Source organism: Portunus trituberculatus, chromosome 20 (genome assembly GCF_017591435.1).
Source record: "Portunus trituberculatus isolate SZX2019 chromosome 20, ASM1759143v1, whole genome shotgun sequence".
In the NCBI taxonomy this organism is placed as follows: domain Eukaryota; kingdom Metazoa; phylum Arthropoda; class Malacostraca; order Decapoda; family Portunidae; genus Portunus; species Portunus trituberculatus.
The window spans coordinates 10,200,577-10,216,805 of NC_059274.1; the positions used below are offsets into that span (position 1 = coordinate 10,200,577).

The 16,229-nt window shown below is 47.1% G+C and overlaps 1 protein-coding gene across 1 annotated transcript in view; it reads right to left on the bottom strand.

The window, feature by feature from the left end:
* Positions 1–781: 781 nt before the first annotated feature.
* LOC123506801 overlaps positions 782–16,229 on the bottom strand; it is a 37,056-nt gene continuing 21,608 nt past the window's right edge. The window contains exon 5 of the mRNA XM_045259152.1: positions 782–840. Coding sequence (XP_045115087.1) covers positions 828–840 — 13 coding nt within the window. The 3' untranslated portion in view covers positions 782–827. The remainder of the gene's footprint in view (positions 841–16,229) is intronic.

Genomic DNA, 16,229 nt, shown 5'->3' on the forward strand with positions numbered 1-16,229 from the left:
TTATTCTTAAGGTTACTGATGTAGTGAGACACACTGGGGCTTGAAGGAGTATTTTGAGTAAACCATTGATCCTTTAATATTTTGAGAGGCTCCCTAATCTGTCTACCATAGAGTAATTCAAAAGGGGAGTAACCTAAAGAATCTTGAAGATATTCTCTTAAAGCGAAGAGAAGGAATAAGATACTTTCATCTCAGGCTCCTTGATGCTCCAAGCAATACTTCTTCATCATGGATTTTAATGTTTGGTGAAACCGCTTCAGACAGCCTTGGGATTGGAGGTGGTAAGCCGAGGAGGTTACATGGTCGATGTTTATCTCATTCACTATCTGTTGGAAAAAATTGCTAGTGAAATTGCTACCCTTGTCAGACTGAATTTGTTTTGGAATTCCTACTGAGGTGAAAAAATGTATTAGATGTTTTACAATGGTCTTTGATGTGATGTTTTTAAGAGGGAATGCTTCAGGGTATCTTGTAGTGGGATCCATGAGGGTTAACAAATACTGATTCCCTACGCAGTCTAGAACGATCGAAGGGCTCCATTTGAACTGGAATAGCCGTCAGAGGAGCTGCCACAAGGCGTTCGTTAAGCTTACCCACAATTTGACATATGTGACATGTTTTTACGTAGTGTGACACATCCTTTTTCATTCCTGGCCAAAAAAAATGTTGAAGAGCCTTCTTGTAGGTTTTTTGGATGCCTAGATGACCTGACAATCCATCATGAGCTAGTTTTATAATAGCTGGTCTTACAGACAAGGGGATGACAACTTGATGTATTTCTGACCAGGTGTCTAGTTGTTTCAGTTGAGGAGGTCTGTAGGCACGCATCAGGACTCCTTCCTGAAAATAAAAACAAGGCAATTTAGACATATCCTTTGTCTCACTGGCAACATGTCTGATGGATGGATGGATTTTAACTTTCTGGCGCCGCAACATCAAGAGGTCATTTGAAAAAAAAATTAAGACATTAGTTAAAAAAAAAAAAGGCTAACTAAAAACAGTTAAAACCAATACAATAGCTAAAACAAAAAAACTAAAAATACAGTAAAGCTAAAAACATCATAATATAAAATTCACAGTTTTGGTAGAAGGCCAGCTTCTCCCAAAAAACGAAAAACATCATAGCCCTGGGCCAGGCACTCTGGTCCAAGGACCTTTAAGATATAATAGACACCGCTATCTCTACTGCGACAGCGGTAGAGGTAGCGGTGTCTTAAATCAGTCAAACTGGGGCATTCTACTAGTATGTGCCGCACCGTGAGCGGCACCAGACAGTCATCATAGTAAAGTTGAGGGTCCCTGGTCAACAGGAACTTATTTGTAAGGTACGTGTGACCTATACGCAGTCGCCCCAATAAAGTCTGTGCTCGGCGATCACGGATATGGGTGTATGTCCAATGAGGGATAGAGGAAGTAGTGAGCTCTCCCATTTTCAAAGTTGCTACCCCCATTAGACATCTCTGCCAAATTGCTGCAACTGCCTCACGAATTACAGGAAATACATCTCGGAACGGAATAAAGGCTGGAGATGGAGCGCGACTTGCTGCCTCTTTAGCGAGGCGGTGTGCGTGTTCATTCCCTGTAACACCAACGTGACCAGGGGCCCAACAGAACCCAACACGAAATTCTCTTCTGGTAAGTAGGTATAGCCACTCTAGGGCTGATAAAACCAATGGGTTAAGGGAGATAGTGGAAGAGAGAGCAGTAAGAACACTGCGAGAGTCAGTAAAAATTGTTAAAGACGAAACCGGGAGTGTAAAAATTATCTGTAAAGCTAAGACTATGGCAGACAGCTCCGCAGTGAAGACGGATGCCACTGAAGGAAGGCTGCCACACCGATAAAAAGAGAGGAAAACAACACTAAATCCAACGCCTGCGTCGGATTTGGAACCATCAGTAAAAACGGGAATATCATCAGAATGAGTTAAAAAGTGTTCTAAAAACAGAGTTGGCAGAAAATCCTTCTTGCCATCCATGGCTGGAGGGCATAATGAGATAACAGGAAGCTGCCAATAACCAACTCGTGGGAGACGGAAAGAGTACACAGGAGTGGGGTCGATAGATAAATCCGCCATGAGATTTGCTACTCGATGGCCAAAAGGTTTAGGTAGACCAGGTCGAGTGACATACACCTCCGAACGAGAGTCCCGCAATGTTGACAGACAAGGGGCAGAATCGGGAAGCCGGTGGGTGCGAAACCAACACCGGAGCATCGAAGACTGGCGCCGGAGGTCGAGCGGCCAGAAACCAGCATCTACTAGAAGACTAGGTATTGGAGATGTCCGAAATGCACCTGTAGCCAAGCGGACCCCAGCATGATGCACAGGGTCAAGCGTTCGTAGTCGTGCATCCGTTGCGGATGAATAAATCTCACAGCCGTACTCCAGCTTTGGAAGTATAAGTGTACGGTGAAGAAGTAGCAAAGTGTCCCTGTCCGCACCTCAAGAGGTGTGACTTAAACACGAAGAAGAGATAGTGCCGTCCTGCAAGACGCTTTAAGAGAACGGAAATGTGGAGCCCAAGTAAGACGGCTGTCAAAAAATAGGCCAAGATATCGAGTGGCCTCCACACATGAGATGCGTCTATTGGCTAAATATAAATCGGGATCTGAATGGATGGATTTCGACATAAATGCATAGACACGGTCTTTGAGGTGGAGAATCGAAAACCGTTTATGTTGGCCCAACTGGACACCCTATTTATTGCCAGTTGGAGCTTTCGCTCTATCATTGACATCCTAGCAGTAGCAAAAGAGATGCAAGAATCGTCCACATATAAAGAGCTGTGAATGCCATCCGGTATATCTATAATACCATTTATTGCAACTGCGAATAACATAACACTAAGAATACTTCCCTGTGGGACACCGTCATTTAAAGCAGTAGCATCGGATAGAACACTCCCCACACGAACCCGTAAATGACGTCTGGATAAAAACTGCTGGATAAAAATAGGAAAGTGGCCACGGAGACCAAAATTAAACAAGGAACGTAAAATCACATGACACCAAGCTGTGTCGTAGGCCTTCTCCAGGTCAAAAAATACAGTAACCTGGTGGTGGTGATTAGCGAAGGCCTCACAAATAGAAGACTCTAGGGATAAAAGAGCATCAGTAGTAGACCTCATCTTACGGAAGCCATACTGTACCGATGACAAGTACTTCCCCCTCTCCAAGTACCACATGAGTCTTACATTTACCATCTTTTCTAACTCTTTACAAATACAAGACGTCAAAGATATAAGACGGTAATTCGTAGCCTGGAGATGATCTTTCCCAGGCTTCGGAAATGGGAGAACCACTGCCACAGCCCAAGAAGATGGAAAGTCACCGGTATGCCAAATCATATTATACACATTTAATAAAAAGTTAAAAGCCCGGTCAGACATATGACGCAAAAAGGCATAAGGAATGTCGTCTGGACCAGGAGACAAAGCAGTCCGCAACTCGGAGGCAGAAAAGGGAACATTATAGGACTCCCCTCCAGATAAATAAAAAATTAATGCCGAGAGATTCCATTCTCTGGCGGCAACGTGCGCCCGGGGCTGCAGGATGCCTCCGGGAAACACTAGCAAAGTGCTCCGCGAAGAGGTCGGCGAGTCTTAGGATCTGCCACCATTCGCCCAGCAGACAACAAAACTGGTGGGGGAGGAGCGGAATACTTCCTAGCAATTCGGCGGACTTTGTTAAAGACATCCGTAAGAGGGGTGCGGGCATTAATGGAAGATACATAAGCTTTTCAAGAGGCTCTTTGTGCCTCTTTCAAAACGCGGCGGGCCCGAGCTCGACAGCGCTGAAAAGCTTCCAGGCACTGCGGGTCCCCAAGATGTCGCCGGAGACGAGAGAAAGCTGCCCGTTTTTCTTTCACAGTTTTAATGCATGCTGCGTTCCACCAAGGAACGGGACGCTTAGTAAAGCGACCGGACGTCCTGGGGATTGTCTGAAGCGCTACGGAATGTAAAAAATCGGTAAAGTAATGAACAGCCTCATCACAAGTAGGAAAGTCAGCAAACGGACGGATAAAAGAGCTACGGTCTGTGAATCGAAGCCAATCTGCCTTGTCTAAAACCAGACGTGGGGGCCGGGACTGTGGCTCAGTGTTCACAGATTGTAATAAAATCGGAAAGTGGTCACTACCGTGTAAATCTAGTAGGACCCGCCAATTAAAATCAAGGAAAGAATTAGATGTACAAATAGAAAGATCGATAGCTGTAAAAGTCCCAGTAGGACTGTGGAAATGTGTAACATCCCCAGAATTTAAAACCTCCAATCCCTCAGCCTCAATAAAAGAACCGATTAAAACCCCACGAGGATTACTAGCACCTTCATCCCACAATGGGTGACGGCCATTAAAATCTCCCAATAAAAGGAAAGGCGGAGTCAGCTGACGCACCAGGCCGTCAAGCTCACTCCTGGAGACAGGAACATGAGGAGGGAGATATAAACTGCAAATAGTGTACGACCGTCCCATAAAAACCTTAACAGCATCCACCTGAAGGGGTGAGTTGAGTTGCAAGGGGACAATAGATATGTCTTGACGGACTTGGATAGCTGTGCCACCATGGTGGCCCTGTTCGGGGAAAGGAATGCTTAAAAAAGCACGATAGCCAGGAGGACTAGAATAAGTGCTATCACCAAGCATAGTCTCTTGCAGAACTACACAGGCTGGAGAAAACTCCGACAGTAAAGCTCGGAGTTCCCCCCACGAGGCACGAAGGCCTCTACAGTTCCACTGTAGAAGCTTGAAGATGACTATTTGGGTCCAGTGGACGTGCGAGCCTTTTAAGGCTGCCCGTGACTGACCTGACTAGAAATAATCAAACGACGAGAAGACACCGGGAGTTGAGATGTGCCATGTCGTTGGACCGCAGCCTTTCGGCCTATCGGTGGGTGATGCGAACCATCATCACTTCTACCGGTCCTCGGAGGACGAGGATCAGGCAGGACTCCATTTTCCGATACAGAGGGTCCATGAGGGACGCCTGTGACAATATCATCGGACGTCTCCATGCTAAGACCGTCCTTATCACAAGAAGCCCGACCTGAGACAGAAGGTGTCACAGGAGGCTGAACAGAAAGTACTGGAGCTACCCTAGCAGAGCGGTCCCAGGAGGACTCACGATTATGTGCACCGGGAGAAACTTAGACTGCTTAGGCTGAGCTAAATCTAACGACTCCGCAGAGCCGCGGTGCCGTTTGGTCATGCCCTTCAAAGGCTTAGGCGATACAGGAGGCAAATGGACATCCACTACATGGGTTACTTTGGTCAAGTCCGTATTATTCTCGTCGCTTCTTGCAGGTGACTCAACTGAGTCTTCGGACAATGGGGCAAACCTATTAGTCAAATGAACAGGACCACCCGCTCAAACAAAGCGAGAGGTAGCAGGAGTGGTCTTCGGACCGGCAGACTCAACTGAAGAGCGAGCGGCCAAAGAAGCATAGGATGTCGCACCAGTACCGTTCTTCTGGCGGTACAGGAGTTCGCGGCGAGCACTACCAAGGCTGATGAACTGCGAGTTAGCAAGCTGTAAAATGTCCTGCTCCAGGCGATACCTGGGGCATTGTCTGGAACGTACCTGGTGAGCATCACGGCAATGAAAACAATAAGTAGCAGCATTGCAATGCTCCTCAGAATGTGAGTCTAGTGCAGAGCAATTACCACATCGAGAAGCTTCCCTACAGGAGGCCTTGCCGTGACCGTACCCATAGCAAGAGAAACACTGAAGAGGGCGAGAAACAAAGCGCCTAACCCTAAGGTTGATAGGACCGATATGAACACGGTCTGGGAGGGTGGAACCAAAGAAGGTAAGAAGGACCATGTTGGTAGAATTCTTCATCTTTGTCACCTTCTGGACTGAGTTAGGACACATACCCAATATTTCCTCTTCAGAAAATTCGTAAAGATCCTGACTGTACACACAACCTTTACTGTAATTAAAGGTGGGATGTGCCTTAATAGTCTCAAACATGCTGTCATTAGGGCAGGAAATATGTTGCAACATCCTTCCCTGCGTGAAGTCTTTTGCTCGCACGAGCACCTTCTTCCCGTATTTCTTGAGATTTCTCTCAGGAATAGTGCCGATCTCTTTGGACAAGTACCGGGAGGCGTGAATGAAATTCCCGCGCCCATTTCTGTAGTAGGCCACAAACCAACGTGGAGGCGGGATCTGGCGAACTTCAGGAACTGAATTCTCTGAATGGTTGTCAAAAAGATTTGGGATGTAGTCCGTGTCACTGTCCGAAATATTGCGAGAGTGGAGAAGTTCTGTCTTAAAACCAGAGCCAGCAAGGGGCAGTGATGCTACATGTTCTACTGCCAAACGGGCTTCATTGCATGACAGAAACGTTACATAGTAGCGGTTAGACGGAAAGTCCTTATCGTAAACAAGTCGAATGCGAAGAACCGTACCATACACCTTGAGAAGTGAGCGCAGGGCATGATAAGAAAATGATGGGTTAACATTTACCATCACAAGGGAGTCATATGCAGCAGAAATACGTCCCTCAGAAGAACTCCCAGAAAAGGAGACTGCTGCGGGAGGCTCTTGTGGAGGGAAATCCTCCTTCCCACTCAGACCTGAAGATGACGTCTCGCGGGCCAGGTCAGCCACCTCACGAGAACCTGACAGTTTTTTGTGTTTCACCATATATATAAAGTTACACAAAAAATGGCTCCAGGGGCAAGGGAAACCACCTACTGGGACTACAATGGGAGGGAGCGCTGACTACCGTGAATGGGAAACCTCGTCCCCATGCGGACCAGTCGTTTTAAAAACAGGCCCCACATGATACGAATGTTTTTCCACGACAGAGCTGAGATCCCCCACCCAAAGCATCCCAGCCTGGACACCCAACCATCCAGCACTGGACGGCCCCTACTGGACGATCCCTCCAGCGGGTGGCTCCGCTGGTCCACTGGCAGCCTACGTAGGAACCATTTAGTCTGGCCCCTCACTGGCAACCTTACTAGCATGGGTAGCCCTCTCCCCCTCGAAAGGGCAGAGCAGGGGCCTAAGCCCCCTCTAGCCTAGCTCGCCAGGTCACAGGGGCACGAAAGCCCCTCCACCACGACAAGGCGGTTCACATCTGGGGGGAACAACTTGTCTGATCTTAGCCAAAGTGAGATCCTGTTCTTGAGCATAAATCAAATTCTCCTTTGAAATGATGTTATTGTACAAGTTGTCAGTAGAGGCAATCATTGGTGGAGAAGGTGGTGAAAGGGCAGGGGACTTGGACTGAGACCTGGTGACTGCACACACTGGGAAGAAGTGAGGGGATGTTTCGTCCAGGGTCTTAGTGGGACTTTCTGTTAAGGGGGAATCAAGAACAGTTAAGTTAGGAACAGCCAAGTTACCCGCAAGATCATTACCCAGTACAAGATGTACCCCCGGTACTGGCAGTTCACCAGGTTTAATGGCTACCACAACCTCTCCTGAAATGAAAGGGCACTGTAAGCTAATATTAGCCAAGGGATAGGAAAGCTGTGATTCGAGACCTGTAAGGATCACCTTCTCGCCAGTGAAAGCCTGTTTGATGTTAGGGATGACATCTTCCCTTAAGATGGATTGGGCAGCACCTGTATCACGCAGAACCTTGACATTTATTGCCTTGTCTTTACCATCAGTCAGGGACACTTTACCTTGATACGTGTACGAGTCATAAAGTTCTAGAGGAGAGTTGACAGGGTTAGCTAGGGCCACTGGTTTCTTGTTCTCAAATGTGTTAGGTTTAGGGGCCACAAAAGAAGGTTGACGTTGAGAGGCCTTGCAATTTGGGTGTCTACATTTCTGGATCGTGTGACCTGGCTTCTTACAGTATGTACACCATTGGGAATTATATGCATTTGGCGAGAATCCGGTCGGCTTACCACCCGCGTCCCCAAAACCTTCCCCAAAAGAGGACCTAACATTAGATGGTGAACCACGACCTCTACTACCCAGGGATCCCATCAACAAAGCAAAGACATCAGCCACTTTAGTGGCAGATTTAAGATCACTCTCTCCCCGTTCTTCCACATGCCTCAGAATATTAAAGGGTAACTTGTTCTTCCATTCTTCCAGGACCATTAGATTGAGCAACTCCAAAAAGGTGGTAATGTTAAGGGCGGCTAACCATTTCTTAAATTGTCTTATTTTCTCACAAGCAAATTCAACATAGGTGTGAGAGTCTGGTTTCACATACTTTCGGAACTGTTGTCTGTATACCTGTCAGAAATGATAGAGTAAGCGTCTAGAATGTTAGCTTTGATCTCTTCATACTCTACCTCATCACTAAGGCCGTTGTATACCCTATAAGCTTTTCCTACCAGCTTGGGGACAAGGAGAGACACCCACTGATCCTTGGACCATTTATTCCTATTAGCAATCTTCTCAAAGGCGCGAAATGACCCGTCAACATCAGATTCATCAAAAGGGGGAACTAGCGGAGCAGCTGTAGCGGGATTAAAGGTTGCTAACTTTTTCTTTATATCTATTTCTTCCCCTCTAAACTTAGCGTCATTTCGTAGGGTTAATTCCTGAATTTCTAACTCTTTCTCCTGCCTTTTAAGTTTTAACTGAAATTCTCTCTCTTCCTTTTCTGCCTGTAGCTGCATTTGTCTTTCCTGTAATTCTCTCTCTTTTTTTTCTGCCTGTAGTTGCATTTGTTTTTCCTGTAGTTGCATTGCTTTCGCTTCTTTTTCTGCCTGTAGTTGCATTTGTTTTTTTCCTGCATCCGGTATTCTAGTCTAAGCTTCTCAATTTCCCACTGACTTATCCTACTCTTATCCTGTTCTTCCTGGGGACTGTGTATTATAGTCCTCGTAGAGGCTGCTGACATTGGAGTTAACTCCTCTATGGCATTTCCTAGCAACTGACCTTCTTGCACTGCCCCCCCAGATGGGAACCGCCTTGTCGTGGTGGGGGGGCTTGCGTGCCCCTGTGACCTGGCGAGCTAGGCTAATGGGGGCTTAGGCCCCTGCTCTGCCCTTTCGAGGGGGAGAGGGCTACCCATGCTAGTACGGTCGCCAGTGAGGGGCCAGACTAAATGGTTCCTACGTAGGCTGCCAGTGGACCAGAGGAGCCACCCACTGGAGGGATCGCCCAATAGGGGCCGTCCTGTGCTGAATGGTTGGGTGTCCAGGCTGGGATGCTTTGTGAGGGGGTCTCGGCTCTGTTGTGCAAAAACTTTTGTATCGTGGGACCTTTTTTTAAAACGATTGGTCCACATGGGGACGAGGTACCCCGTCCATGGCAGCCAGCGCTCCCTCCCACTGTAGTCCCAATAGGTGGTTTCCCTTGCCCCTGGAGCTATTTTTCTTTGTGTAACTTTATACATATGGTCAAACACAAAAAACTACCAGGTTCTCGTGAGGTGGCTGACCTGGCCCAGATCTCTTTTTTTTTTTTTTATACCATGTGGACTATTCACGGAAGTTTATGGGCTATAGGAGATACTTTTTGGGGTACCTCCTATCTCAAAGCCCACCCGCCAGGAAACCGTTGCCCCGAGTGAGGAGCCTCTCGGACCATGGACAGGATTCGAACCCGTGCGCTTGAAGACTCCTCGGATCCCAAAGCATGCATGGTTCCACTGTACCATGGCGGCCCAAGAGTGGGAAGGAGGATTCCCCTCCACAAGAGCCTCCCGCAGCAGTCTCCTGTTCTGGGAGTTCTTCTGAGGGACGCATTTCTGCTGCATGTGACTCCCTTTTGATGGTAAATGTAAATCCATCTCCGTATTCGACTTGTTTACGATAAGGATTTTCCGTCTAACCGCTGCTATGTAACGTTTCTGTCATGCGATGAAGCTCGTTTGGCTGTAGAACATGTAGCATCCCTGCCCCTTGCTGGCTCTGGCTTTAAGACAAAACTTCTCCACACTCGCAATATTTCGGACAGTGACACGGACTACATTCCAAATCTTTTTGACCACCATTCTGAGAGTTCAGTTCCTGAAGTCCACCAGATCTCGCCTCCACGTTCGTTTGTGGCGTACTACAAAAATGGGCACGGGAATTTCATACATGCCTCCTGGTACCTGTCAAAAGAGATCGGCACGTTTCCTGAGGGAAACCTCAAGAAATACGGTAAGGGGGTGGTAGTGTGAGCGAAATATATCACGCAGGCAAGGATGTTGCAACAATTACCATGTCCTTCTGACAGCATATTTGAGACTATAAAGGCACATCCCACCTTTAATTACAGTTAAGGTTGTGTGTATAGTCAGGATCTTTATAAATTCCCTGATGAGGAAATACTAGCAATGTGTCCTGGCTCAGTCCATAAGGTGTCAAAGATGAGGAACTCCTCCAACATGGTCCTTCTCACCTTCTTTTGTTACACCCTTCCTGACCGTGTTAATATCGGACCTATTAATCTTAGGGTGAGGCGTTTTATTTCTCGCCCTTTTCAGTGTTTCTCATGTTATTCGTATGGTCATGGTAAAAGCTCCTGCAAGGAGGCTTCTCGATGTGGTAATTGCTCTGCACTAGATTCACACACTGAGGAGCATTGCAATGCTGCTGCTTATTGTTTCCATTGCCGTGATGCTCATCAGGTATGTTCCAGGCAAAGCCCCAGGTATCGCCTGGAGCAGGACATTTTAAAGCTTGCTAACAGCCAATTCATAAGCCTTGGTAGTGCCCGCCGTGAACTCCTGTACCGCCAGAAGGCCAGTACTGGTGCCGCATCCTACGCTTCATTGGCCGCACGCTCTTCACCTGAGTCTGCAAGTCCAAAGACAACTACTGCTACCTCTCGCTCTTTTGGGGCGGGTGGTCCTGTTCATTTGGCAAATAGGTTTGTCCTTTTGTCCGATGACTCGGTTGAGTCATCTCTAAGAAGTGACGAGGATAATACGGACTTGACCAAAGTCACCCATATAGTAGATGTTCATTTGCCACCTGTACCTCCTAAGCCTTTGAAGGGCCTGACCAAACGGCACCGCGGCTCTGCGGAGTCGATCGATTTAGCTCAGACTAAACAATCTAAGGTTTCTCCCGGTGTACAAGATCGTGAGTCCTCCAGGAACTGTTTTGCAATAGTAGCGCCAGTTGTTTCTGTCCAGCCTTCTGTGACGCCTCCTATCTCAGATCGGGCTTCTTGTTAAGAGGACGGTCTTAGCATGGAGACGTCCGATGATATTGTCACAGCCGTCCCTCGTGGACCCGCTGTATCAAAAAGTGCAGTTCAGCCTGACCCTTGTCTTCCGATGACCGGTAGGAGAGATAATGGTTCGCATTACTCACCTGTAGGCCGAAAGGCTGCTGTCCAACGACCTGGTACATCTCAACTCCCGGTGTCTACTCGTAGGTAGATTATTTCTAGTCAGGTGAGTCACGGGCAGCCCATTCAGAAGGCTCGCCCGTCCACTGCACCTAAATAGTCATCTTCAAGCTTCTACAGTGGAACTCTAGAGGCCTTAGCGCCTCGTGGGGGGAACTCCGAGCTTTGTTGTCGGAGTTCTCTCTATGTAGCTTTACAAGAGACTATGCTAGGTGATAGTACTTATTCTAGTCCTCCTGGCTATCGTGCCTTTTTTAGCACTCCTTTCCCTGACCAGGGCCACCACGGTGGCACAGCTATCCTTGTCCGTCAAGACATACCTGTTGTCCCCTTGCAACTCTGAGGCACACTCCCGGCCCCTACGCTGGGTTTTAGACAAGGCAGATTGGCCTCGATTCACAGACCTTAGCTCTTTTATGCGTCCGTTGGGTGACTTTTCTACTTGTGCTGAGGCTGTTGATTATTTTACCGATTTTATACGTTCAGTAGCACTTCAGACAATCCCTAGGACGTCCGGTCGCTTTACTAAGCGTCCCGTTCCTTGGTGGAACGCAGCATGCACTAAAGCAACTTTCTCTCGTCTCCGGCGACATCGTGGGGACCCGCAGTGCCTGGAAGCTTTTCGGCGCTGTCGAGCTCGGGCCCGCCGCGTTTTGAAAGAAGCACAAAGAGCCTCTTGGAAAGCTTACGTATCTTCCCTTAATGCCCGCACCCTTCTTACGGAGGATGCCTTTAGCAAAGTCCGCCCAATTCCTGGGAAGTATTCTGCTCCTTCCCCACCAGTTTTGTTGTCTTCTGGGCGAACGGTGGCAGACCCTAGGACTGTCGCCGACCTCTTCGCGGAGCACTTTGCCTTTTGCAGCCCCGGGCGCACGTCACCGCCAGAGAATGGAATCTCTCAGATTAAATTTTTCTTCCGCTGGAGGAGAGTCTTATAATGTCCCTTTCTCTGCTTCCGAGTTGCGGACTGATTTGTCTCAGTGTTATGATTCTTCTCCTGGTCCAGACGACATTCCTTATGCCTTTTTGCGTCACATGTCTGACCGTGCTTTTAACTTTTCATTAAATCTTTATAATATGATTTGGCATACCGGTGACTATCCATTTTCTTGGGCTGTGGCAGTGGTTCTCCCATTTCCGAAGCCTGGGAAAGGTAATCTCCAGGCTACGAACTACCGTCCTATATCTTTGACATCCTGCATTTGTAAAGTGTTAGAAAAGATGGTAAATGTAAGACTCATGTGGTACTTGGAGAGGGGGAAGTACTTGTCATCGGTACAGTACGGCTTCCGAATGATGAGGTCTACTACTGATGCTCTTTTATCCCTAGAGTCTTCCATTTGTGAGGCCTTCGCTAATCACCACCATCAAGTAACAGTTTTTTTTGACCTGGAGAAGGCCTACGACACGGCTTGGTGTCATGGCATTTTACAGTCTTTGTTTAATTTTGGCCTTCATGGCCACCTTCCTATTTTTATTCAGCAGTTTTTATCCAGACGTCTTTTACGGGTTCGAGTGGGGAGTGTTCTCTCTGAGGCTACTGCTCTAAATGATGGTGTCCACAGGGAAGTATTCTTAGTGTTACATTATTCGCAGTCGCCATTAATGGTGTTATTGATACTCTCCCTGATGGCATTCACAGCTCCTTATATGTTGACGATTTATGTATTTCATTTGCTGCTGCTAGTATGTCACTGATTGAGCGCAAGCTCCAACTGGCGATCAATAGGGTGTCCAGTTGGGCCAACATGAACGGTTTTCGATTCTCCACCTCAAGACCGTAGCCATGCATTTTGTCGCAACCGTGGTGTCCATCCAGACCCGGATTTATACCTCGCCAATAGACGCCTCTCATGCGTGGAGGCGATTCGATATCTTGGCCTTTTATTTGACAACCGTCTCGCCTGGGTTCCCCATTTCCGTTCTCTTAAGGCGTCTTGTCGGCAGGCATTTTCCCTTCTTCGGGTTTTAAGTCACACCTCCTGAGGGGGCGGACAGGGACACGTTGCTGCTGCTTTACCGCACACTCATACTTCCCAAGCTGGAATACGGCTGTGAGATATACTCATCCGCAACGGATGCACGACTACGCACGCTTGACCCCGTGCATCATGCTGGGGTCCGCTTGGCTACGGGTGCATTTTGGACATCTCAAATACCTAGCCTTCTAGTGGATGCTGGTTTCTGGCCGCTCGACATCCGGCGCCAGTCTTCGATGCTCCGGTGTTGGTTTCGCACCCACCGTCTTCCCGATTCTGTCCCTTTTCTGTCATTGTTGCGGGACTCGCGTTCGCAGGGGTATGTCACTCGACCGAGTCTCCCTAAACCTTTTGGCCTTCGAGTGGCAGACCTCATGTTGGATTTGTCCATCGACCCCATTCCTGTCTACTCTTTCCGGCTCCCACAAGTTGGTTCTTGGTAGCTTCCGGTTGTTTCAATATGCCCTCCTGCCATGGATGGCAAGGATTTTTTGCCAGCTCCTTCCCACACACAGTTTTTAGAACACACTTTTATCCATTCTGATGACATCCCCGTTTTTACTGATGGTTCCAAATCCGACGCAGGCGTTGGGTTTAGTGTGGTTTTCCCCTCCTTTTTATCGGTCTGGCAGTTTTCCTTCGGTAGCCTCCGTCTTTACTGCGGAGCTGTCTGCCATAGTCCTAGTTTTACAGATTATTTTTACTCTCCCGGTTTCGTCTTTTACAATTTTTAGTGACTGTCGCAGTGCTTTTACTGCTCTCTCTTGCACTGTCTCCCTTAACCCTTTGGTTTATCAGCCCTGGAGTGCCTATATCTTCTTACCAAACGAGGATATCGTGTTGGGTTCTGTTGGGTCCCTGGTCACATAGGTGTTCCAGGGAATGAACACGCAGACCGCCTCGCTAAAGAGGCAGCAAGTCGCGCTCCATCTCCTTCCCCTGTTCCGTTTCGAGATGTATTTCATGCAATTCGTGTGGCTTTTGCAGCAATTTGGCTGAGGAGATGGCTAACGGGGGTCGCAACCTCGAAAATGGGAGAGATTACTACTTCCACACTCCCTCAATGGACTTACTTACACCCATGTCCGGGATCGCCGTGCACAGATTTTATTGGCACGACTTCGTATAGGTCACACGTAACTTACACAAAGGTACCTCCTGACCAGGGACCCACAATCTTACTGTGATGACTGCTTGGTGCCGCTCACCGTGCGGCACCTTTTGGTAGAGTGCCCTAGTTTGATCGAGTTACGACATCGCTACCTTTGGTGGATCCTCAGGATCCACCAAAGCAGAGATGCTTCTGGTGTTTTGCTTCTGCCAGTTGGGGGGACCTAAGGAGGTATTATGCTGATTTTCCCTGGAATGATTACTGTTTTCGTGTCAGAGATTTATCTCTTTGTGCTGAATGCATAACAGAAATGATAGATTCTGGCATGGAGGCGTACATTCCTTATTCTATTTGTCCAACCTAAACCTTCTAAACCCTGGTTTAACACAACCTCTTCTCGTGCTGTACAAAAGGCATATGAGCCCTGCAACTTCTGAATCTCATGCACCTTATATTTTTGCCTGGAATCATGCTAAGTCTGTTCTACAACTTGCCAAACACTCCTTCATAAATAGAAAATGTCAAAATTTTTCAAACTCTACCATCGTGACTTCTGCCATCTGGCCAAAAACATGTCCATTACCTTTACTTATTCATCTTTCCTTCATTATTTCATCCTGATGGCACCACTGGCATCTCTTCTGTCTCTAAAGCTGAACTCTTCTCTCAACCCTTTGCTAACAGCTCCATCTTGGATGACTCTGGGCTTGTTCCTCCCTTTCCTCCTTCCTCTGAATGTTTCATACCTTCAAAGAACTTTCTTCGTAATGATGTTTTCCATGCCCTCGCTGGCCTAAACCCTAGGAAAGTCTTATGGACCTGATTGAGTCCCTCCCATTGTTTTCAACTACTGTGCTTCCGTACTTGCACCTTGACTGGCCAAACTCTTTCCACTAAGTCTATCGACTTCTTCTGCCTTTACTTCTTGCTGGAATTTTCCTTACATTCAATCTGTTCTTTATAAGGGTGACCGTCCTTATCCCTCAAACTACCGTCCGATAGCTTTAATCTCTTGCTTGTGTAGTTTTTCTTAATTTATCCTCAATAGGAAGATTATTAAATGTCTGTCACTTCACAATCTTCTCTCTGATCGCCAGTATGGCTTTTGTCAAGGTCGCTCTATTGGTGATCTAGCGTTCCTTACTGATTCGTCGCCATCCTCTTTTACAGATTTCGGTGAAACTTTTGCTGTCGCAGTAGACATATCAAAAGCATTTAATAGAGTCTGGCACAAAGCCTTGATTTTAAAACTACCATCCTACAGTTTCTATCCTTCTCTCTGCAACTTTAAACTTTATCTCAAGGGTCTTTCTGACCGTTCTATTGTGGCAGTGGTTGACGGCCACTGTTATTCTAAATTTATTAATAGCGGTATTCCTCAGGGTACTGTCCCGTCAATCAACTCACTTTCTATCATTCATTAATGATATTCTTAACTAAACTTCTTGCCCTATCCACGCCTTCGCTTATGATCTCACCCTACATCTTTCCATGTCTTTTCAAAGACGACCAACCCTTCAGGAAGTCAACAGATCACGCAGGGACGCCACATAACACACTTTCACACTGAATATCCTATATATATCTGTATTTTGCTCATAATCTAAACTGGAAACTTCTCATTTCATCTCTTGCTAAAACAGCTTCTATTAAGTTTAGCGTTTAGCCCGGTCAAAGCATTCCTTCTGGCACCAGCAGAAGAGAAACAACGCTACTGAGGAAGGGTCACAAGACCCGAAATCGCGATATAGCCAACGTGACTAGCTTCGGCGAAGTCATACAAAAACTTGAGAAAGAGAAAAAGACAGTTATAAGATATAAAGAAAATATCTTAAAGAAAATAACGAATGCTGAATTAGCAATCAATTTTAATGAAA